This window comes from Botryllus schlosseri, chromosome 6, assembly GCF_051294905.1.
Source record: "Botryllus schlosseri isolate E-star chromosome 6, Bs_hap1, whole genome shotgun sequence".
Lineage (NCBI taxonomy): Eukaryota > Metazoa > Chordata > Ascidiacea > Stolidobranchia > Styelidae > Botryllus > Botryllus schlosseri.
The window spans coordinates 19,439,788-19,465,163 of NC_137241.1; the positions used below are offsets into that span (position 1 = coordinate 19,439,788).

General features: G+C 40.8%; 2 protein-coding genes across 3 annotated transcripts in view; both read right to left on the reverse strand.

Moving 5' to 3' along the window:
• LOC145441406 (uncharacterized) overlaps positions 1 to 25,376 on the reverse strand; it is a 118,617-nt gene that overhangs the window by 66,613 nt on the left and 26,628 nt on the right. The window lies entirely within an intron of this gene.
• Positions 1,872 to 23,699, reverse strand: LOC145441404 (uncharacterized). The gene is made up of 9 exons (XM_080319255.1): positions 23,514 to 23,699; positions 21,450 to 21,572; positions 20,262 to 20,365; positions 19,983 to 20,205; positions 17,084 to 17,203; positions 15,629 to 15,699; positions 14,920 to 15,220; positions 3,806 to 3,992; positions 1,872 to 2,741 (listed from the first exon to the last, which is right to left on the reverse strand). The coding sequence occupies exons 1-9, from the start codon at positions 23,566 to 23,568 to the stop codon at positions 2,519 to 2,521; spliced, it is 1,407 nt and encodes a 468-aa protein (XP_080175381.1). The 5' UTR covers positions 23,569 to 23,699; the 3' UTR covers positions 1,872 to 2,518.

Sequence of the window (25,376 nt, forward strand, 5' to 3'; positions counted from 1 at the left end):
TCACGCTTCCCACAATACGTTGTCATTCTATTTGTTGCTTTTAATGTTGTTACCCCTTCCTGAAAATGAAAGAACGTCTGAAGTACCAGAATTGAGTCGAACTATATTCGCAATTTCGATAGAAAGTGTCGTCCAACATGTCGTCCAGACGCCGAATAGCTTAATCCTTTCAAACTGAGCCCAGCTTTATACAGCAGGCCCGCAATATACTCAAGTAACAATATAATTGACCTATAAACTTCTAAAAATGTTCGCGCTTGGCGCGGCTACTGGCCCGTGAAATTGCCGAAAAGGTTGGCCACCCCCGGTGTAAAATAATGCTATGTTTTTGAAGCCTTTTACAATGTATTGCACATTGTACATGACACAGTAACATTAGTAGCAAAAGTGATATCTCGTCGCGATTGTGATTGTGACGGCAGCCTCCCTACAGATCTCGAGATATGATTGGCTTTGAGCTCTCAACAAGGGTAAGTGACCGCTTCGATATAAATTCGCAAATCCGTCAGGCAGATGGTATTGCGAAATTACGTTTTACGCTGTAATTTTGCAATGCCGCCTGCCTGGCGGCCAATAGATGCATCACCAATGGGTTAGAGCAGGGATAGGCAATTATTTTTCCCGGCAGCCCAAATGTGATGCAGAAAATAAGTTGGTGGGCCGAGACAAAAGTCTGGGCTATATTCGGCGGCGTTCAGTCTCATTTCGAAATTATAAGTAGTGAATTACATTATTAATACGTTTTTCTAAAAGGACGCGGTAATATTAGGCTCCGTAAAGCTATGTGTGGCATGGTAAAATAACCTTACACCAATAACTATGGGTATTTTTATCTACATTCAAGAATGACTCAATTTATACATTTTTACATACAAATTCACAGAATATGCCTATTTATTGTTCAAAAATATAGCGCGGAAGGAGAGGTGACGCACGGGTGAAGCACAGATGGGCTAAGCCTCATATACGATTGCGTGATTCATCAAAAGCAGCTCAGGAATTATCATAACTAGTATTAATGGGATTGTATTGTCGTACTAATTCCAGAAATTTAAACATTATTTATGCCAGAGAACCAGAATTCATCAAAATCGCCAAGGAATGTGAAATTCGGTTTTGCTGCGTCGGCTAGTATGACAACGCAGAGAAACAATAACAAGGCGATGCACAGATTAATCTGCCTCGATAATTGTTGACTAACAATCCGACAATCGCAGCGTGGTTAAATAGTACGCTATTGACTTGAAAAACCGACGGAGTGGTAGGAATCGTGACGTTTGGGCGGCCAGCATCTAGTGCAGACTGCAGTGGAAATACAGTCCAGTGCTGATGTAGCTGTTCTGTACTCTCCTTCGACACCTACCTTCAATTGTCTATATATGAGTGCTAACGTGATAAGAAACAAGTCGGTAACGGAATCACCTACGATTATGGATGTATATGTTTGTTCATTTGACTCTAAATGGGTCAGTGCCACGACAACCATGAACCTCACTTGATGTCACTGGCGAAACGCCTCTGTAGCTAAAGTCGTCCATGCTACGTCGACAGCTGAAGAATCGCGAAAACCAATATCTTACAGGCGTAAATGACCAATATAGTATGCAGCGGGTTGCCAATGATTCGCTGCACAACAACGATGGTGGTTATTTCCAGGAGGTGGATTGGATATGATCGCTAACGGGAAAGCGACATTTTCCTTCTTGTCCACATGCTATCACACCGCCAAATTACCTTATCGTTCATTCCCTCGGCTGTCTAGATTCGGCGATCAAGGCGATGCTACCAGGGATATCCCTGATGCTATCCTCCTTCAATTAATCCTCATTTACTCACGATTCTATTCCTACCAACAGGGATGACACGACCAATCTTCGATCAACGAGATATTGCTAACTAGAAACATAATGCAATATGCGTGTACGATAAAACTAGTGTACTGAAAACCCAAGAATAATGCAACAGGGCTGCAACAAATCATACGAAATACGCACGCGGAGATATAAATTACAAAATCGAACAACTATAGGGCGGCACGGAAAACATTTGTTATCAGGGAAGCACATGAAGTAACTCTTCGCTAAATTCCTTCTACGCTAAGAATGACAGAGAAGTTTCCCAAACTAACGACGTTCTAGTTCCGGTTTAACATTATCGATCATTTACCAACTTATTTCCTGTGATTTTTGATAATGTTCACATAGACGAGAAAAGAAATGCGCGATTGCATATCGGTTGATAAGACATGCGCTTCATGATATACGATGGGCCGAAAGGCACCAACTCAGACATAGGTTTTTAGATTACCGTGAAAACGGGTGCAAGTATTTCGAGAGTTACTTCATGCTTTCCGCGAGCGGTTGGCGATATGATTTGCGATAATTTGCAAGCATATATGTACACAAAGTGGTTCGTATATTCTGCGCGCGAATGCATAGCTACTTGATTCCTGGCTGTGGTGCATAGCTGGGTATTTGAGTCAAGGCGAACTGCGTTCCACGGATGTGGATTAATGCTGTCAGTAGCGGTGGCCTCCGCGATACCCTTGGTTGTGAGACTGCGGCGGAGGGGGCGGTAGACCTCTTTGAGGGGGTGGCATGGGCCCGCGGCTCACTGGAGGAGGGGGTAGACCCCGATGCTGGTGGGGTAATGAAACTCCGTTGCTTGATGGAGGAATATTGCTCGCGTTGCTGGGGTATCTCGCTGCGACTGGACTTCTTGGCGGGAGGTTTCTCGGCTGTCTGATAAGAAAAATGTGGAAAGTGATTGGTCCATTATATTCCTATATTCTTAGTATTCTGTAATTGGGTTTCGTACGTCGTCTACGTGAGAACCCGTGTTTGGGAAAAATAGGTTTTGTATTCCAAACGAATCCCGAGGATTTTATTGAAGCATGAAATGGTGTAAAGCGAATAATTTCACCGCGAAAAAGCGATTTTGTGAATTCCCCGCAGATTTATCAAAATATTTGGGCATACGACACATGGTTAGGTTTAGCTATCAAATTGAATACTCATTACACCCGCTACTCATATCCCTAGGACACCTGCTGTGTGATTGAGATTCATAAGCAATATACACAATACATACGCTTGGATACGCACTCTATAATGATGACCCCGAGAGTCGCAATCTCACATCATTATTACTGAGAGAGCGTGTTTCCTCTTCTTGCGGGTGTGACGTACCACAGCGGATCATTAATACCAGTCGAAAATTTGAAAAACTTTTCAGGAGCAATATTTTACAGGAAATATAAGGTGGAAAGAGTACCAGAACAAATGTGATATTAAATAACCCTATCATACGGTGTATCGCTATACACGCCAATCCTCCCCAGATGCGGTCAGTAACGAAGTACTTCTAATCTTTAGAAGTACTTTTGGTCTACTTGCGTTACTTACACAAGCGGCTATGATTTAAGATTATTTCTACTCAAAGAGTTCTTAGTTTTTATACATCAATGGCCCTAGAATTTACTTGCTCGCTTACTCGGAAATCACTACTTCTACTTGTATCCATGTAGAAAGTTACAGCGTTACTTCTACTTCTACTTGAAAACCAACGATAACTACTTTGACCGTTACTCCCATGGCAGTTATTAATTCTATTTTTTCTACTACTGTCGCTTTCTTGCCTTCCATAAATCACGACTATTGTCACGTTGCGTCTGTAACCTATCGATGCAGCAGCGAGCGTCGCTACTTAATTTATTGAAATGGTCCATCATTATGGCTAACAATATATGTGGCACACGGCCATGAAAACCCGTCTTATTACGCAACGCAAAGCTGCGCTGACTCACTCCTTCGGTAGTGGCATCGGTGGCCGGTTATCTACAGTTTGCCTGCCAGTAGGCTTCTCGTAGTCGCTGCCGTCTGATTCGAATTCGTCATCGCTGAACCGCCCGACCGAAGAGGGAGCATGGATTCGCGGATTGTGATGATCGTGCGAAGTCGCGGGTCGTTCGGACATACCCGGAAGAGATGGCACTGCGCAAGAGAAACGTGGGACAATATCATCAGTTGACGTACTCGCCGCAATAAATTATACTTCATGCCGGAGAACGCTTCGATATTTCCGCAAGCTTCTTTTATTCTTTACCTTACCATACTTTATCGATGAGTATGATTGTATAGAGCAGTGTTTCTTAACCTTGTCGCCAGCGCCTCCAAGGGGCGATTTTGATTTTAAAGGGGACAGAAATGCTAATGGCGCGATATGGGGGACACTGTTGAGGGTGCAGTATGGGCATGGAGGTATATAGTAGTAGAACAACAGTTCTATACATCCCTAAGTTGTCATTGCAAATTAACATTCGACAAAATTCGTCAAATCACGAAAGTTTTCGTCGCGCTTCGAGCGAAGTATTTGCCAGCAATGTTTGCAACATGTTTCCATGGTTGAAGTGATTTATTATAATTCATGAAAACCTAATTTTTCGTACTTTAAGGTCGCCAATTCTCCGTTAAAATTCTCCCGTCACCAGAGCTCGGATTATTTTCCACAAAATGTTTCGAACCGCAGCACACAGCTTGTCGAAATCGAAGAAAGAGGCAGTGTGCCACTTTTGATAGTGAGAGCCCTTTGTACATTAAAGACGCCTTGAAGCATTTTCGTCAAAATGATTAACTAAATATGTTTGTGTTTGAAATCTACAAAATTAAATTATCAGAGTGCTTCTTCATCTTATCCTAGAGCAGTGGTCGGGAACCTTTTTCGTCCAAAGAGCCATATTGACCCTATATTTTCCATTCTAACTCCCAAAGAGCCAGACAATCTATCAACTGCTACGTCACAATTGAAAAATCGTGACGTCATGGTAGCGTAAATTCGAAATCTCTACATGGGATTCGTCGTTTGCACCGTATTTTCTCTGCAAAACTCGTACTTATCATACTGGTTGCCATATTTGGGCATGCGCATACGAAGCTTCAGATAGATCTTTTGCAAGTTACATATTTTTAATTGTATTGCACTGAGAGACATATGATATTTTTCGAAGCTTGAGACAATTAACATTTAGATTTCCAACAGATGTAGACAACAGATAAAGTATGAATCTACTTGTTATACGTTTTTTTACAGTTAATGCGTCTTTTGGTGTTGTATGGTATTTCTGATGGCTTTGAAGCCAGGTTGCGGTTAAGCTTCATTCAAAATTTGAGACTTTCGTCAGTTATACGAGATCGTAGGCTCGTCTTGATTCTATTATTAAATGCGAGGACCCATGATGACATACGTAGCTGGAGCCAAACGTGGTCACTATACAGCAGTGTACATACCCACTTTAACGTGTGATGCATCGGTGAGGTGGGGCCATAGGGGAGGCAGTGCCTCACCTGTCTACTAGATCTTGAACATTTTTATTGCCAAAATCAAGCAAATTGCTTATTTATTGCTCGAAATTAAAGCGTGAAAGGAGAAGTAAGGCATAGGTGAGGCACGGCCAGGCGATGCCTTACCCATGATAGCGCAATTGATCGTAAATATCAAAGAATTTATAATAACTGATAATAATCGAATGTATAATTGTGGCACTGATTCCCATCCGACTTCTCAATTCCCACGGTGTTCGGCGGTAACAAATCGTTGCGCCACACGCTCACATTTATATAGCTACTTTATCCATCAAGAACGTGGATAGCTAAAGCTATGGCGTTGTTTATAATTTGAATTTGTAATTGTGAATGTCAATTCCACGGCAGTTCATTTCTCGCCGTAGATCAGGAAGACAATGTATATTTGAAATTTGCATTGTGATACGGGTACCGCTATGTATGCTATTCTATTTGATCCATCGACGTATCGTGCAATCCTAGATTTCGTGGCGGGTACATCGAATTCGGGAGTGATATTGGTCGCCGGCGCGAGAACAACTTAAATTTGAGGATTTTGAAAAGGGGGTTCGAGCCCCCAACCCTAAATACGCCACTGTATTAACCTCTCAAATACACTTGATACTGCCGCGAAAAAAATTATACTGGTTGTGCTGAAGATTTAATGACAATAGTTGATGCAATATTGATAAATTAGACACAAAAATAAGAAATTTCGATAAGAGCCATATTATATGCCCAAAAGAGCCATAGGTTCCCGACCACTGTCCTAGAGAATGATACTGTTTAGTGTTGTGACCCGCAACATCACATGGACGTTATATATATATAGTATGGTTTGCTTCGTTTGGGATAAATTCATGTCAGAGGTAATAACTGGGTGCATAGGCGCCGACTTGCGAGGTTGTTACGAGGTGGCGCAGATCTCCTCTCCGAGCAAATCCCAAATAGACGTTCTGCTTTTCTTAAATCTATATTATGTGCGCCCATATTCGTTTACAAAACCAGCATTCTTAAGCTTGCTAGCTTCGTGATAGTCTTGGTAATCGGAGCGCGAAACTAGAGGGTGTGTTGGTGTGTGCCTGCGAATTGGAATTCATTTCTGCGCCTATTCGTTTCTCTAACAAGGCTTTGCCAGTGACGTTTATCGGGAAATGCAGCAATACAGCTTAAACACCTATATAATGAGAAAATAATTTTCGCGACCAGAGCTACTGAATACGGTGTCAGACTTAAAACCCATTCGTGGCGATACTGATTAGATTACACGCTTTCTCGTATTCCATCATCGATATTTCTCGTTGTCTGCTTGACCCATTCTTACTCTGAAATGCCATTTTCAGTGTTCCTTTCGTTATTAACGTGCAGTAGGCCATGTCATGACATTGCAAAATATTGATACATCACGAGATTCTGGGCGGCACAAATTCTGAATTTATTCGATTTGTTTGAACAGGGGACCTTCTATATTCCGATAAACTTGCTGGACGTGCTCGTATCGAGAACAACAATATCGAATTCTAAAGTATTGGGAATTTGGTAGACAGTGGATTTCTAGTGATAAGATCGCGGCATGAACCCGGAAGTAGAATTAATTCTAGCCCAGGGGTTCCTGCGGCCGTCAACACGTAATTGAATTAGTATGTGTTTGCAGCCGTCAACTTGCAAATTGAATTTACGAATTGACTACCGAATTTTTGAGAGATTTTAATTAATCTTAAAATTATCGTTCATTTTCCGATAGTAATATAGTCTCTAGTGCGTTAGGGAGATTCCAATATCTTCGCACTATATCGATAATCCTGATAGAAGGCCAAGAAATAACAGCATGCAACAAAGTGACTGATAACAATTGGCCCTCACGAATCATTTATAACTTGCCCTAAATTTTCGAAAACACCCTTTCCATCCACTCTGCCGATGAATCTGATCACATGGGACGAGAAAGGATAAATATTAATGACGAAATTAATTCGTGAATATGACCAACCGATACAAATTAATTTCGTTACTGTTCGACCGTTAAGGGTCCCCGAAACTGTTCATAATATGATCGCTCGCGATTTCGGTGCGTATAATAAGCAGATATGAAAAAGTTTATCAGTCGGGAATTCACTGGTAATGGGCAACGACAGTTTAATATGGATATTTGGCGTCCACTTAGTGCAGGGGCGGGCAACATACGGCCCGCGAAGGGATTTTGTCCGGCCCGCGGGGAGTTTTCCGTCTGACAGGATAGTGTGGCCCGTGCCCCCAGTCTACCGAGATTTCTCACTACTTGCTTACTACGTCCAATTTTAGTGACTGTATATGTTATGATATACGTGTATGCGCAGCGTGCGAGAGTGGAGCTTACGCGTAAGTACGTCGGAGCGAGAAGACTTGCATTATCGGCATTTACGATGTAGTCAGCCCTAATGTCGTTTGTGGTAATCATGGTGTTTGTCGACTACAACGGTCATTTACACCAGGCTGATATTTCTTATTTTTCATTCCGTAACCGCCGACTTGTAGCACGGCACACTTCTAGGCTTTTGTAAGACGTAGGGTTACCATATTTTGGAAATCCGAAAAGAGAACACTTTTTCAAAATTTTCAGACTTGTAAAACCGGAGGAAAATCCTGAAAAATGGTAAATTTTTCCCACTCCGTGGTCGATTGACTAAATTAAAGAAAGGTCAACTTTCTCGCTCAGCGCCCAAAATGCAGTTTTTCCTTTCACAATATCAGTTGGTTGACTAAAAAAAGGGTCAACTTTCCGGCTCATCTCCCGAAAAAGCCACTGGTGCGTTACTGCGGTGCTAAATTACCGTATCGCAGTCGATTTTGCCATATATTGAACTAAAATTCTCAAAAAAGAGGACAAAATCCCAAAAAGAGAACATTTGGGCGTCCTCCGAGGACAATTTCAAAAAAGTCAAAAAGGACAAATCCTCTTAAAAGAGGACGTATGGTAAGACACCGCTTATACCAGCGGTCGCCAACTCAAAACGGGTCGCCGGCCACTTTTCAAATTTCGTAGAGGACGCGGACCGCATTAATTCAATATCGAGATTGTTGAACAACGAAGCTATCTCGTCACCTACTCAACCCTAATGAATTGATATCTTGGTAAATTAGGGGTACCAGTACCGGTAACGCCTTGAAATCTCAATTAGGGATTGCTCCGTGTGTTGATTGATCAGACAGATAGAAGCATGCAGACATGGTGGTGCATGCATGACAATGCTATTCTCAAATCCACATTGTCTTCGTCATTATCGGCGAGAAATAGCTTTGAAGCGACATTGCTGTCGGTAAAATACATTCATTAAATACGATTTATTCCTTGCAGATGTGGATAAATGGGCGAATAATGTATCGATCCAGCAATCCGGCCTGCCGACTGGAGAAGCTGCCAGCCCGTGACGACTATGCCCAAGAATCTGGCCGTAGGCTGCTTAAGTCAGTGGTTCTCAACCTTTTTGACTCCGCGGCACACTTTGAAAATGAAAAATAGTTCGCGACACACTAGCACAGTGGTTGTCAACTCTTTGGCTTACGGCACAGGCAAACTACCAGAAAACGTAGCAGCAACCACAGTGCTACAGAGGTGGTCACTGACGAAGTAGCCTACTTTTACCTCTTCGAAGCACTCAAGTAGGCTTTTCTCATTTTCAAAGAATAAGTTAAGTGTTCTTTTTATCTATGCGGATATGTCCCCAATACATCTACAAACGGTATAATTTGACATGAGAATCGTTTTCAATTCTCTCCAAATATTTTTTTACAATTCTAGTGCAGGCCGGAAGAAGACCATTCTCCGCTTCCGTGTGAGGTTTTGAATTATCAGCTATTACCTCTACTACCACATAACTAGCGTGCTGCGATCTCGTTTAAACTTCGGACCGAGCTTAATTTCACAAGATTGGCTTGACAATAAAGTTCACCCACTACAGCATTGTCGATATAGTTAACCGTCTCATCTAAGAGTCCAATCACGATCGCGACTAACAAATACAGAGACTTATATGCGTATCGATGCCATGCATATTTCCACGCAGATCATGGCATAGTAGGATTACCATATTTTGGAAATCTGAAATGAGGACACTTTTTCAGAATTTTCAGACAACTGGAGGAAAATCCTGGGAAAATGATAAATTTTTCCCACTTTGTACTCGGTTGACTAAAAATGTCAATTTTCTCACTCAGTGCCCAAAATACCGTTTTTTATCACATTATTAGGTGGTTGACTAAGAAAGGCCAACTTTCCGGCTCAGCTTCCGAAATACCGCCGCAGCGTTACTTCGGTGCTGATTTACGAAATCTCAGTCGAATTTGGCCGTAACTTTGACCAAAATTCCCGAAACAGAGGACATTAGGAGGTCCTCCGAGGACACTTTCAAAAAAGTCAAAAAAGAAGACGTATGGTAACCCCATGTAATAGCACCTGTGAGGATTGCAGCAACTCAATAGTGTTTCTGGCAGCCACCCGCAGTTTAATCATAGTTCCATCAAACCGGGATAATGAACCTCAACGGCGGGGAAATTTGTTTACTGATATAATTTGATCAACATTGCTTCTCAAAGCTCAAATTCGTTTTCTGCAACAAACCGTTGCGGCCTGAGCCTACATTTTGCCTGCAACGCCGGCACGCTACCTGGCAATCGCAACGTGAATGACTATGTTGGCAATTCGAAATTGTAAACGTGACCAATGATCACCGATGTCGAAGACATGGCAAGAATATGACTAGAAATAGAAATAGAAAAAGTTCATCAACCTGCGTCATGTCCCTGTTCAGTGTTCAGCCTCTGGTTCTGATTAGGGTGACTATAAGTAAAAGATGAACTGAACAGTGAACACCTTGTGCCACACCACAACATCACGGTCCAGTTGCCTGTGGTGATTCGTATACTCTTTTGTATTCAAGCCATCGTGCATCATGTAATCATTGCTTTTCTAATCATTAGTTTCCAATTCCTCTGTTACTTAAATCGCTACTGTTACTATTATTGTTCTATTTGACGCCGAGATTTTAGTAAAAGCGAACGAAACAAGAGTCTTCTGTTTACTGGTACGACAATTTTACTAACTTAAATATCGGCGTCAAATAGCCGGTCTACTCCGTATCACCCCACTGGTAATTCTCAGTGTGAACGCGTCAACCAAACTTCAAACTTCAAACGTCAACCAAACTTCAAGCTTTTCTCAAAGCTGCATCTGATTGTCGACTAACGTTGAACGAGGATAAATCCGTCTATACCGTGAGTGAATTGCGTCTATTGGGCCATCTGGTGTCGCACGGATCCATTAAACCCGACCCAGATCATCTGAAACCGTTGATTGAGTTGCCTCCCCCTAAATCGGATAAAGAGATGAAAAGGATCTTGACTATGTTCGCATATTATTCAAAGTGGATTCCAAGCTTTACTGATAAAATCAAACCAATGCTTAGCAATTCGGGTTTTCCACTGAGTGGGCCTGCCCTGACCTCATTCAATGTTCTGAAGGAAGACTTGATAAAATCATCCCTTAGTTATATTGACGAATCTGAACCGTTTGAAATTGAATGTGATGCCTCTAACAACGCTATTGCTGCTATTCTCAGTCAACGAGGTAGACCTGTGGCATTTGCATCGCGAACATTTTCTAAAAGTGAACTAAATTATCCTGCTGTCGAAAAAGAAGCAGCCGCAATCATGCATGCTATAAGAAAGTGGGGGTATCTTTTACATGGTCGTAAATTCCGATTGATAACTGACCAAAAGGCCCTGTCGTTCATTTTTCAGAAAAAGCATCGCAGTAAAATAAAAAATACTAAATTGACACTGTGGAAGCTGGAACTTAGTGTTTTCGAATACGAGATTGTTCACAGACCAGGTGTAGAAAATATTGCGCCTGACACTCTCTCGGATCTGCAGTCCAACGGCTTTGCCCACTGATTTACGCGAACTTCACAACATTTTGGGACATCCGGGCATCCGTAGGTTGAGTCATTTTGGTAAATCTAAAAACCTACCCTATTCAATGGAAGACGTCAAAAAGGTTTGTGGTAACTGCTGTAGACAATGCTCCGAATTGAAGCCTAGGTTTTTCAACAACAACGAGCATCGTAAGCTTGTCAGAGCCACTCGCCCATGGGAACGCATCAGTATGGACTTCAAAGGCCCCGTGGCTGGGAGAAACAGGTTTTTATTGATTGTTGTGGATGAATACAGTCGATTTCCCTTTGTGCTTCCATGTCGTGATATGTCAACTCCAACCGTGATACGCAACTTGAAGACGCTGTTTTCGCTCGTAGGAGTTCCCGAATATATCCATAGCGATAGAGGAAGCTCCTTTATCTCCAGAGATTTGATTACATTTTTAACCAAACGTGGTGTCGCTACTAGCAGGTCTACTCCGTATCACCCCACTGGTAATTCTCAGTGTGAACGCGTCAACCAAACGATTTGGAGAACCATCAAATTGATTCTTGCTGCGGAGCGGCTGCCGGAATCTGCGTGGGAAATGGTGTTGAATGATGCGCTACATAGCGTGCGATCGCTGCTTTGTACAGCTACTAACGTGACACCACATGAACGATTTTTTGGTTTTCCTAGACGCTCGATGATTGGACCCTCGATTCCTGATTGGTTACTTTTCGCCGACTCCGTACTGCTGCGACGTTTCCGTCGATCCTCAAAGTCTGAACCGCTTTGCGACCCGGTCGAGCTGCTTGATGTGAATCCTAAGTACGCGTTAATACGCCACGAAGATGGAAGAGAGTCCACCGTGTCCGTAAGAGACTTGGCTCCGAACCCTACCACCATCGATGTGGAGAAGCCGGAAGCGAGAGCCGATACGTCAAGGGCTGAAATGATTCCGACATCGAATGATCGTGCCGAGGCGTCGGGTGATAAAGAGCCCGAGAATGAGACATCTCTAATGCAGACTTGGACAACTAGAAAATTTTCAGCTTTTCTGAATTAGATTAGAATTAGAATTAGGGCTCCACAGTTTTTTCCAAATTAGATTAGAATTAGAATTAGAGCTACACAGTTTTTCCAAATTAGACTAGAATTAGAATTAGAGCTACACAGCTTTTTCCAAATTAGATTAGAATTAGAATTAGAGCTACTAAGCTTTTTCCAAATTAGATTATAATTAGAATTAGAGCTACTTAGTTCGCAAAAACTTGGAAATTGAATGAAATTGTATATGGGAAATGAATGCAGCAAAATTCAGTTCATATCAAATAACAGTACGTGGTGCAAAAGGCCGTCAGGCGATAAGCGCCACATATTTTTGTTTAATAAACAACAACAACAGTGCATTCCCATAACCATGAGAATGGTTAACTTCTGTACACCAAGCTTGGCTCGATTTTTACTATACTTTAATGAAATATGACTTCTTTTATGGTAACCATGGGTATCGCGCATTTTATTCAGAACGGCGATGTACTGACGTAAAGTTTTAAAAACTAGAATATTGTTCGCAGACTACAAGCTACTCTTGCAGGCTAATATTCGTCATTATATCTACTATGACTGCACGGTGTAAGTAAGGCGATGGCGGCTTGGTACTGGATATCCCTGCGCAAGAGGGATATTCTTGTTAACTCACTGCAATAGTGCAATATGTCTCGGACAAAGAGGCATTCTCAGGAAAACAATAATTAGATTAGAACTAGAATTAGAGAATAGGGACATTACACAAATTAGATTTGAATTAGAATTAGAGCATAAGAACATTTCACAAATTAGATTAGAATTAGAATTAGAGCATTGAAGCATTCGACAAATTAGATTAGAATTAGATTACTGGCATTTCGCTCTAATTTAGTGAAATTAGACAACTAGAATTATCTAGTTGTCCAAGTCTGCTCTAATGAAGGACTATTCGTCGCATACGCCAATGCCGCGCCGATCTAATAGAATTCGAAAGTGTCCGGAATGGTACGGCGACCGTGTAAAGTGATTTTGATGTGCTGATGTGTCTATTTTGTATTGAATTTTATTCGGTGGGGGAGATTGTGGTGATTCGTATACTCTTTTGTATTCAAGCCATCGTGCATCATGTAATCATTGCTTCTCTAATCATTAGTTTCCAATTCCTCTGTTACTTAAATCGCTACTGTTACTGTTATTGTTCTATTTGACGCCGAGATTTGAGTTAGTAAAAGCCAACGAAACAAGTGTCTTCTGTTTACTGGTACGACATTGCCCGAGTTTAGTTATCACCGTCCTAAATGCTACTATATGTGGGCAAACTAGCGTATCACACACATTGACGGTGGAGGCAGCCGTTTGATTCATGGCAGTGCATAAGAAAGTTACGAAACATCGCAGAGTTATGAGATTCTTCGCCCCTACGTTGATGTGCTCACCCGTCTTTGCATAAAAGGCCCAGAAAAAGACCCAATCCATGAACTAATGGGGATGCCAGGTTGAGATACCAGAACTATGGTCGTCGGGACACCCTTGTATCTGTTCACTACATCGCATTGTACATCGCACTTTTTGATCTGGTAAATTCAATAGCACCACCAACAATGACAAACTCAAAATTTGGATTCCGTAGTTTTTGTTATACTTCGATCTTGTTTGCCACATTTGCTCGCGGCAACCTGAGCAGTCCAATTGCCACACTAGTGTGCCGCGGCACACCGGATGAGCACCCTCGGCTTAAGTATTCGAAATGCAGCCTTGAATAGCAAAAAGGTTGAGCATCCCTGTTCTAGCCCACAGTCGTTACATTAAATAGGAACAGGACGTTCTATATTGTTCCTGGATCTATTCGCGGCATATAAATACACCGATGTATTCCAAAAATGCCTCGCGAACGTAAAGCGGGAAATGCACCAATGCCGCCAAAACCGCTGTTCCAATCTGCAAACAATTGCCACGATGCGAGCTGTTCAACGCGAAGTCAGCCCTAAGAGACAAATCACTGATTGGCTGCGCGATTTCGCGTTTGTAATCATCATTATTGTCTGCTTCAAACATATTCCAGATACTTGCGAACTTGCCATTGATGCAACTCCAAATTATCAGTGACGTAAATATTGATTTTTGTTCGATGCATTCCGTCAAACGGACTGGTAGCGCAGTTACACTTTCAAATGACCGTACCGTTTTAAGATTCCATTTAATAACTCGATTGCATGGTTTGATATTAACGAGTGCAGACTGCAGAGCCGGTAATATAACGTCACAAGAATGGTTCAACGCAGTACGTACATTCAATTCATGTAGTAAAGTGTGTTTTAGTGCGACGATGACGTCATCGATAGGGAACAATTATGACGCCACAAGACTTCGCCACCTCGCAAAATAATAAAAGTCGGCGCCTATAACTGGTTACAGTACCAAACTCAATGTGAGCAAAGATCTCTATCACTATCTAAGTTGATTTACTTGTCACTGAAGCCAATAAAACAAAACTCAATACAATTAACGTCCCCGTATTGCCAGTCCCAGAGGTGAAATCGGGATGTGTACAGTAGGCTACGCCAGGCGTCTTTCTAGATTTTGAAAAATGCCTCACCTATCAATCCAGACTTTAATATGTTTTGTTCATATTGAAGCTATAGAAAGCCACATAACTTACGTGGTGACTGATGAAATCCGTTGCTTGCAGGCGTAGGCTCCATAGCGAGTTTACTGCCGCCAGAACTTAGTTGAGGTTTTCCTTCCATTCCTCTCTTGCGGTACGTTTTAACGCCAAACACTATCGTCGTGACCATGAGAAGAAACGCAAGACACCCGAAAGCAATGCTGGTAATCCAACCGGGATGCAATGCAGCGATTGCCACAGATAATGTTATAGGAAATGTTACGTCGTCAGAGTCGCAAATCAAGTTGTTTGCTGGGACCGTAACGGAGTATAGTCCTTCATGTTTGGACGTAAACTGTAAATGACGCATATGCGAATTTATTGTTTCTCAATGCATGCAGCGTGGCTTATAGTACCTGCAAAAGCCTATACGATTTGGCTACGTATGGGGCTATGAATCGTATACCAAGGAACCATGTGTAAGGAGTACTGCCAAAGGTTCAACAATCACACAACTAGAAGGTAAGTGTAGGTTCAGTGAGATTTATATCCCATAAGAAAGTAGACTATGCTTCTATAACTAGGCTATAATGCGGGACTGGAGATTACGTTTCGGCATCAGATCACTTAGAAAACCGCCATAATCGCGTGTATTTGTGTTCGCATTTCTACGGTAACGGATGTTATTGGGTTACGTTATGGTTACGTGGGTATCCTATAAAATTACAGGGGCATTTCACACTCTGCTACGGCATAGACCTACCTCTTTAAAAATTAAAGATATTTCATGGCGCAATCCGTTAATTTTGAAGAGGAAATCCGTATTCGACGAATCTATAAAGAAATGATTGAAATATAAACGGATTATCCAAGATTGCCATATCGGGTTGTCGATAAAAGGCTCAGGTTAACAAATCCTTATACGTATTTATCAATTCATATATCATATCAATTCAAGTGATATTGGGACAGACGGGATTCATACCCATTACAATACATTAAATTCAAATAAACATTCACCCTAGCCATGCCTTCCAGCATCCTGAGGAAGCGCTGATGTAACTGGACACGGCATTAAGTAATAATTATGGCAAGTTTTTGTTGCACTAAAATCGCGAGAAAGTTGCACTTATTTTTAACAAAAGTTGCCGTAAAAAGTTGCATTAATAATTTTTGTTGAATTACTAGGGTATGGGATACTCGAAATGTTCCGTTGTATAACCTAGTTCATGTAGAGCTGTCAAATTTGTTAATTTATTGCTATTTAACGCACGGTATGGCGAAACCGCCAAAAATTACGTTTTTACCAGCACATAGCCAGAAAATTACGCAATGCGGGAATAATTTTCTAAAAAGCCAAACAGCATAGATATATCCCGCTCCCCTAAAACAAGTCAAATGCCACACCCCAAACCCACTAGGTCTGCAAACTTGACCCAAGGCGTTACAGAGAAACTCACTCTTGGCGACTTCAACAAAATCTATAAGCTTAATAAGGTGACCCAACGAAAATCACATTTTCGGCGGTCCCCGCCTGGGCGTTCGTGAAATGCGAAACTACCACAAATTTATACGACAGCATCAATAAAGCGATCTATTTACATATTGTTCGAACATGGGGTCGTGCTTCGCGGGGTAGTTGAACTTTTTTGCTTGCAAGCCATTGTGTCATAGATAACACAGTGAGATGCAGCTAACCCATCATATAACTCTTTTTACGCAAATCAAAGAGAATAGAACCATACTAGAAATAGTTTATAGCAAGCTTTTAAATCACTCCTTTACATTTTGACGCAATATTTGATAAAAGCTGCAGTAAAAATTGGTATGAAAAATAGAGAAAAGTTGCACTATAAAATCCCCCCCAACATCTTGAAACATCACAGTACATAGATTCTGAGTATCTAGGAAGCTGTAGAAAGCTGTAAAAAAGTTGCAAATGTCGCAAAAACTTGCCCCAGTATAATTGTCAAACTGAATCAAAGTTCAAATATCATGCGCGGAATGCATAGTAGCATTATTCCGTTACAGCGATGTGCTTGCGCATATGCATATATCCCATGAAATGGCATAACTCTCCTATCGAATGCTGAATTTCAAACACGATTTGGCGTGTCACACTGGCGCAGGGGCCAAACAATTCAAACAATCGGTATATGATTAACACTGCCCACTGCCCAACGCTGTGGATTTGTTCATATTCTTCAGATATACTCACTATTGTGGGTGATCGTGACATTTTCCTTCGTGAATCGTGGGTTCGCTTTGATGATAAGTGTTACGACGAAAGGTCCCCCGTAGGATGAAAAAGTGCGGTCTGTTTCAAGGGTGGGGAAGTCTGAAATATGTACAATTCGAAGCGGTCATGTCGTATTATTTTAGAAATAGTTGTTGATTAGTCTATAAGCGATATGTTTACCTTCTGGCCAAGTTTAAGCCCGGCCATACGGGAGCCTTTTTAGTACTGCGGGCCATATCGCAGCAAATGTTACGCTCGCCACGCTATATTTTCATTTGTAATTTCCGTATGAAAATTTTTTGAAATAGCGGAATCGCTACAGATAGAATTACTGGTGGCATACTATCTGTCCCAAATTGGGTGTAGGACAGATTTATAATTTCTTCAATAGTTTTCCTATCCCTCTTTGATGACCCTTCCTCATCGTCTATATATATTTCCATCTATAAATGGACAAAAGTATGACCAGATATATAATATAAGGAATGAAGTAACGATGTGAAGTTGCGATCACACCTTTACCACGAAGTCGAAACTAACATTATACACGTGGTAATTGATGTTTTACTGAAAGGACAGGCGATCGAACGGTTGTATTACGCAAGAAGTATAAGGTGGTTCAATGTGTGACAAGTTGGATGTCATAAATTGATTAATAAGTCTGATTTATTTTGTGGGATAATATATACAAACATACTCAGGCTGCGTTGATTGCTTGTACGAAATAACTCACGGGTTACATGAAGAAGGCTATAAGGTCAAAAGCGGCCCGAGGACCGCAGGCCTCTCAAACCTGGTTCAAACCTGCTCTTTACATCATTTTTATCACCGGTCACTTATAAAACACCTTACACTCGCGCCAATTTATTTCATTGTCTCATGCATGTAAGTATAGTGCGAACGTTCGGTTCATGTTCGCGTACGTATATGCGAACCTTGATATATCAGAAATTCGCTTCTGCAAATGAACCTTTGTAGGTTCTACGATTCTACCCTGTGAACCTTATAGTGGAATAGAACAAGGTTCCAGTAATCTCCGCATTGTGATCAAAAATCCTTGAATTTCCACTTACTATCACTGGCCGTGTCACTCCCTGGTAGTAAAAAAGGAAATTAAACATACAATTGAGATCAACCTTGCGTCATAGTGTTCGTGATTGCTCAGAATATCACGTTTCTCTGTTTGTCGACGCTTTGTGAGTGATAAAACGATAAGATTACGTCAGTGCTACATGCTAGGAAAGGAGATGAGCGAGAGCGAGATCACGATAATATATTTCCGGAAACTGACTGAGTTAGTTCTACGTCTGATACAACCAGAGGTGATCAAAGTAGTCACCGTCGCTACTCAAGTAGAAGTATAAGTAACGCCGGAATTGAAGTAGAAGTGACGGTTCACAAGTAAGTAAGTAGGTATTCTACGCTTATATTTGCCTAAAAACTGAAAACTGTCAAGTAGAAGTAGAAATAATCTAAAATCATAACTATACTTAATACAACTGTCTATTCGATTTTATATGTTCCGTTGCCCAAGATTTTTCCTGGGCTTCGAATATTCTCTCCAAGGGTTTTGGGTAGTTCTAAAATACCGTGCCGAGAGACGGACGAACGGTAGCAGGCTAAGTAAGAGTGACCTCAGATCTGATGAAATGCTACCAATGACACATTCGCGTTCTCATCAAACATTTTGTTGAAGTTTGTATTCACATGCTATGACGTTTGTATTTTTGTTCTTTCTGGAATTCAAGATTTCAACCTGCATAAAAAGTGAGAATAGAGTGATGTCAAAAAGGTCGACAAAGTATGGGTTCGAAATTCATGGAGACCAAGAATTCTTAGTGACTTTTTTTTTCATAAAAACTGGGATAAATCTGTATAGTTGCCAATTAAACAGATTGCTCACTGCGATAACCATTTTTAATGCAAACAACAAGGGAAATTCATGCAACTTGTCGAAACATGAGAAAGATTTTCCGTTCATATCAGTGTTTCTTTTTGACCCCACGTGTCCCTATATAATGGAAAATAGTTCGCGACATCCTAGCACATCCAGTACCCCGAGTGCTGGAATTCGAATAGCTTCTTGGAGGAACAGAACATCGTCCAATTCTCTGCTAGTTGCTGACGATTAGGCTCTCCCGGCAAGTGGCAGTCGAAAACGGCCGGGTTCATTCCAGTATGCATATTAGGGGTGTTCAAATTTGGATTTGAATAAAATAGTATTTACTGTGGGCACACCTATAATGAATAACACAAAGCAATAACTCCGCTTCCACTGGTTGGAATTGAACCAGATTTGGTGAACATCGTTTCTGTAGACAACCTAACACTTTCATGGGGTGAACAGAAAATTTTGAAATTTTATTGATTTATTTTTATATAATAAATAGACACTTTCATCTCCTGTAGCAATGCGGCTTCTGGATGCTATTGAACCAAATTTGGTGTGTAGGCTTAAATTAGGTAACCTAACAATTTTATCACGTAGCCAGTAAATAGTCATTTATGAACACCCCTAATGAATATACTCTTCGAGTGCAAGAATTGGGAGAAAAATGTCATCGACCTGTGTCCTATCACTGTTCAGTCCCAAATTATGATACTGGTGACTAAAAAATTAAAGTACAGTTAATGGGCATTTTTTGCCGTTTGATGTCCATTTCAAATCACCAGCTTCCAAAAATGCTACTTTGAACTTGGATGTCCATAATTTTGTTATGTGCTGATGGCAAATCTCTTGACTTTATTTTCTCACGGCATCTCGGAGCTGTTCAATAGGTACCCGGCTTCGAAACTGCATTAATACACGATACACAACATGTATTTGAACGATATGATGATGGTAAAGGAACTGCTTGTAAAATATGAATATACTCACGGTCCACATCGATCGTAACGTTCGTGACGTTTACTTTAATAAAGGAGGGACTCTTTTCTGTCGGCGTAGTACTGTTTGTCCCCCTGGAAGTCGCTGAATTGGCATATGCTGTGCTGGAAATTGGCGTGGTGGTGGTTGAGGGTGATGAGTTTGTGTTGTTTAGCTTAAGATCGTAGCAAGATACCACATCCTTGTGATTTGTATCATTGAAAATGAGTGAGGTCTGCAAAGCAGCAAGAAAGTAGCGGAAAAAAGTAGACGCCGTTACAAACTCCATACCCCGTTCTCCGAACGACCGCTTATATCCCAGCCGTCTTTGTTGCATATAATTGTTATTCGTTCGCCCGGCGACACACGAAATACACTTTGATTAAAATCAAGATCTAAAACACAGGTATAATGCGTGTTATCATTTGGAAAACGTCTGGTCTGGTATACGAAGACCACAGAGCATTCGGGAAATTGGAATTGCCTTCAGGGTTACGCAATAAAATGAATAGTTGAGCGATGATACTAATAGTTTGCAAGCGACATGCTCCCAGCAGAGACATTAAATTTGGTTCATCGACGAGATAGGTGATGTCGTAGATGTATTGTTTCCTGTAAAATTTATGGTTCTATAAGTATACAACTATATATTACACTCGGCTATAGTCAGCCCCTACCAAACCAACACTGTCTTGGTTTCATAGGACGTTGTTACGTGTTCGTTTTTCGAATCGTAACAATACGTCAAAGTTCATCTCTGATATCGATATGCTGTATATTAGCAGTGCAATAATGCACATGCAAACATGCCGATATGTACCAGCAAATTCATCACCCTGTTTCCAAATACAAATTTACAGGTATTTTATTTACCAGTCTAAAGAGCAAAAATGAAATGATCGAGGTAATAATAACAATGAAGTAAAAGAAGAAAACTCAAATATTGACAATAAAACCCCCCCTTTGCTAACTGCCAACCATAAAAAATAGCACAAAGCAATAATTATAGTTTGTTCTTTTAATATGGTAATGGAATATATTTGATCATGGATCAGTAGTTTCCAAGCGCTTTCGAATCATCGCCGCTTTTGAATCATCACCCCCTCATCCATCTCGACAGGCTTTATAGGTCCACTAAATCTGCAAGTAATCAGTAACGAGGTGCCCTTTTCTGTTCTATAGTACTCAAGTACTTGCTAGCAGTTGTGTGTGTAAAGTAGACTTTTAATTCGACTTCCACAGTTTTTAATGTTGAAATAAGCAACTTACTTTTGGCATACTTAATTTTATGATGTGTAATTTCTGGTTACATTTGAATCATTTTAAGGAGAGGATGAATTCGCCAATTGTGGTAATGGAGTTATAATAAGTGGTGACCGTTAACTCGACATTTATTCGAATCGTTGAGATATTCAATTTCATTTATGACATTCATTATAAGGACATACAGTCACACACATGCGCACAAGGTCAGCGCACCTCTCGATTGACACGTATGATTGTCGCTCTCGTTATACCATCCTGTAAAATTGGACTCGCACGTATCTATGTTTTTCCAGTACTGCGTCTGTTTATAGCTCTCTTCGACACACGGAGCCGTTTCTGAAAAAAGAAACGATTCATCATTGATATAAGTATGTAATACCACCATTACATAACGTTTGCGTACGGAGAAGTAATATCCAATCCGAATTGGTCTCACCGTGTTGACATCCGTAGCTCTCAGTGTCCTCGTACTCACTTAGGCCTTACTTAGCTTTGGTCGAAGTACTGGAAATCTAATTCGCTATAGCATATAGTATTCAATATTGCGGGTTTGTGCATAGTAGTGGGATTCCACATACGCCTTCTGTATATCGGACGTTTCAAAGGGACGACAGGTTTTAACATTTGAAGGACCCTGGAGACCTAATTTTGGGTAAAACGCGAAATCAGAAAAAGTGATTTTTCTCAAAGACTAGTGACACTTCAGATTTTTTGTATTTTAGTGATTAGTTTAGAATTGCAAAATACAATATATAAGTTTTTACTCAACTAAAAATTTTGCGAAATTTTCTTACATGGTGTAATGCAAGGGCGGACAACTTCTCCAGTCGGCCGGCCGGATATAGGAAAATGAAGTGTTTGGTGGGCAGGATTCCTAAATTGATACAGTATTCGCGTAATTATGCAGCCGTGCAAGTTTACCCGTACACATACAATATTTTATACATCTATGAATTCGTATATAATGGGAATTTTAAGCTGAAAGCATAGGGGCCATAAGAGAGCATTTAATGAATTTATAAACGAAATATACTTCAATAGCTGTTAAAATCAATAAGACCTGTGGTCGATCAAAGCTGACTTTGAACTCTAGTTGCAGGTCGGACGTAGAAATCCTTGGTAAAGACTGCACGAGTGCACGTGCACATCAGTTAGATTGGAACACAGCGTTGTCTGTTCATTTTCATTGTTAAAAAATGTTTGCTCGCAAATATATGCAGACCCGAACAGATCAGGTAGTTCATGGTCATGTTTCCCTGGCCGCATTATCATGTAAGACCGGAAACTGACGGCGGGCAGCTTAAAATCCCTTCGCGGGCCGGATCCTCCCGCCCCTGGTGTAATGTAGCATAGTTTGTGGACAATCTATATAGCGTCTAACTCATACATGATCATGCCCCATAAATCCGGCGTGCGTTGAAAATAGCTCATTTTGGCACGGACATAATTTTATTTTTGGTTGTTTTTGGCGATACGGCCTTTTGCGCTGAGCAGCGCGTGGTCATGACTCATGCACCACAATAGCTATGTACAGTACAGACGTTCTCGAAACACAATATTCTTTGATATCTCCAATTTATTGATGTGAGAAGAGGAAGATCGGTTTTGGTATTGCATGGAATTATATTACAGACTGTAGATATTACGGAGATAAGTGCAGAAAGATTTACCGGGAACGTTGGGATATCTGCAAGATGCTGCTGACAGTAGTCATATACCATTAGGCCAATAAATTACATAGCACTATAGGTTGTGCTCCAATTCTCACTGAAATAAATGTCGTTTATAACATGGGAAGTGTGATAAATTGGAGGCGAGTAGTAGCAGTTGATTTCTAGAGTACTAAAATCATACCGATCCTTGCCACTATCAACGGGAATGACAGTTTCGATAGTAAATTGCACCACCCAAGGATGTTAACTTGCAGTATATGAATAATGTAGTAGCCTACAAAGCTAGGCACTTAAGTGGGAACGATACAACTGTGTAGTCGTATTCGACCCATATCGCTGTCAGAAGGTGATATGAAATAGGTATGGTCGAAGAATACCAAATAATCTTTAATGTGCTGTAGAACTGACGGTATATTCTTTATAGTCGCATAAAATGTGCATATTTGAAGGTTCCAGCACATCATTCATATATTTTGGGTTTAGACATGTTTACAATCCCGTTCCATATTCAGTAATGAATGTAGTTCCAGGTACTGGTAATCGGATCAGCGATAACCAATTATCGCCTTTAAAGAAGCGACTTTAGGATCGAAGATGTACTTACCTTGCCCGTGAGCATATTTTATCACAGCGATCGCTATGAATATCAAGATACGCATTTTGCTGATGTTGAAACGATGAGTCACCTGTCACCTTAATGCGAACAGCAACCCGTTTGGCGAAGGATGCAGCATTTAGATACTATGCACAGCACGAAACTGGAAACAAACGCGAACAGATTACTCATCCTTGTATTTGCGTCTGAGAGTGCGTGAAATTCAGTTTGGTAAGCTGTTTTTTCAAGATGCCTATATACTACACAGTAAGGATGGTGTGGACCTCCAAAAGATTTAGGTTAGTGTAAACGCGAACCTTTTTGCAAGGTTCTATGTGCACGCGAACGTGAAAATTATGACGTCATGTGACGTCATATTGGTAATTCCAACCCTACATATCAGCGAAGCGATATATAAATGGGTCCGTGGACATATGAGCATTAGGGTTGTTCAAAAAAAACTTTTTTTTCCAAATCTCACTCGCCTAGTGACTAAATCGTCAGGTTGTGCAAGAAAACGATACACACCAAATTTGACTCAATTGCAACCAGTAACGGCCGTGCAATCTTGAATTGAAATTTTCAAATTAATAATAAAAATAAAAAAATAAAAATTCTCAAATTTTCCTGTCAACCCCATGAAATTGTTGAGCTATCTTCAAAGACGATGCAAAACAAATTTGAGTCAATTCCGACTAGTAGAAGCGGAGTTATTCGAGTTTTTCGTTGATAATTGTCGGATTATCCTTGATCCGGGGATTGTCAACGAAAAACTCAAATAGTTCCGCTTCTACTAGTCGGAATTGACTCAAATTTGTTTTGCATCGTCTTTGAAGATAGCTCAACAATTTCATGGGGTTGACAGAAAAATTTGAGAATTTTAATTTTTTTATTTTTATCAATAATTTGAAAATTTCAATTCAAGATTGCGCGGCCGTTACTGGTTGGAATTGAGTCAAATTTGGTGTGTATCGTTTTCTTGCACAACCTGACGATTTAGTCACTAGGCGAGTGAGATTTGGAAAAAAAAGTTTTTTTTGAACAGCCCTAATGAGCATGCGACATTACAGCATGCGAGACTTCGGCATGCGACAATTTGGCATGCGACACATGAGCATGTGGGTTAAATTACGGGTTAGGGGTAGGTTAGGTTATAAATGTACGTACGTACACGATATACCTAGCGACGACTCAGGCCACATTATGCCACAATACTGAAGTACATACTGACTTTTTAAAAGTCAAAAAATGTATTAACTGAAGCAATCAAATGCTATAATAATCCTTTAACATCAAGATCTTCCGTCACTTTGCCGACAATTTCGAAGAGGATTTGCAAGGGAATATAAGCTTACGCCTTAACGTTCGAGGCCAGACAGACAATGTGTTCGTCGTCTGACTATTGATATTGATATTGAGCAGAGTGCAAAACTGGTTTTGATACTGATATGATCCAATAAAGAAGTTATACAGTAGCCAACACCAACACCCTAATCACGCAGCTTTGTTTTTATGATACTAACAACCAGGGCTGGCCAACCTTTTCAGCCAAAGGGCCACATTCGATTGACGAAATATTGCGCGGGCCACTAGCCGCGCGAAGCGCGAAAATTTTTCGAAGTTCATAGCTCAATATTATTGTCACTTGACTATATTGCGGGCCTGCAGTATATCGCTATAAGGCTCAGTTTGCAAGGACTGGACTATATCAATTTCGAAAGCTTCGACCAACATGCGTCAATCATTTTGTGCCTAGGTTTCACAGTCGACGGTCTTTCTGCGAGCGCAAACGCTAGGTCGCATATGTTGAACGACACTTTGTCTCGTAATCGAAAATATAGTTAGACTCAATCTGATACATTAGGCGTTGTT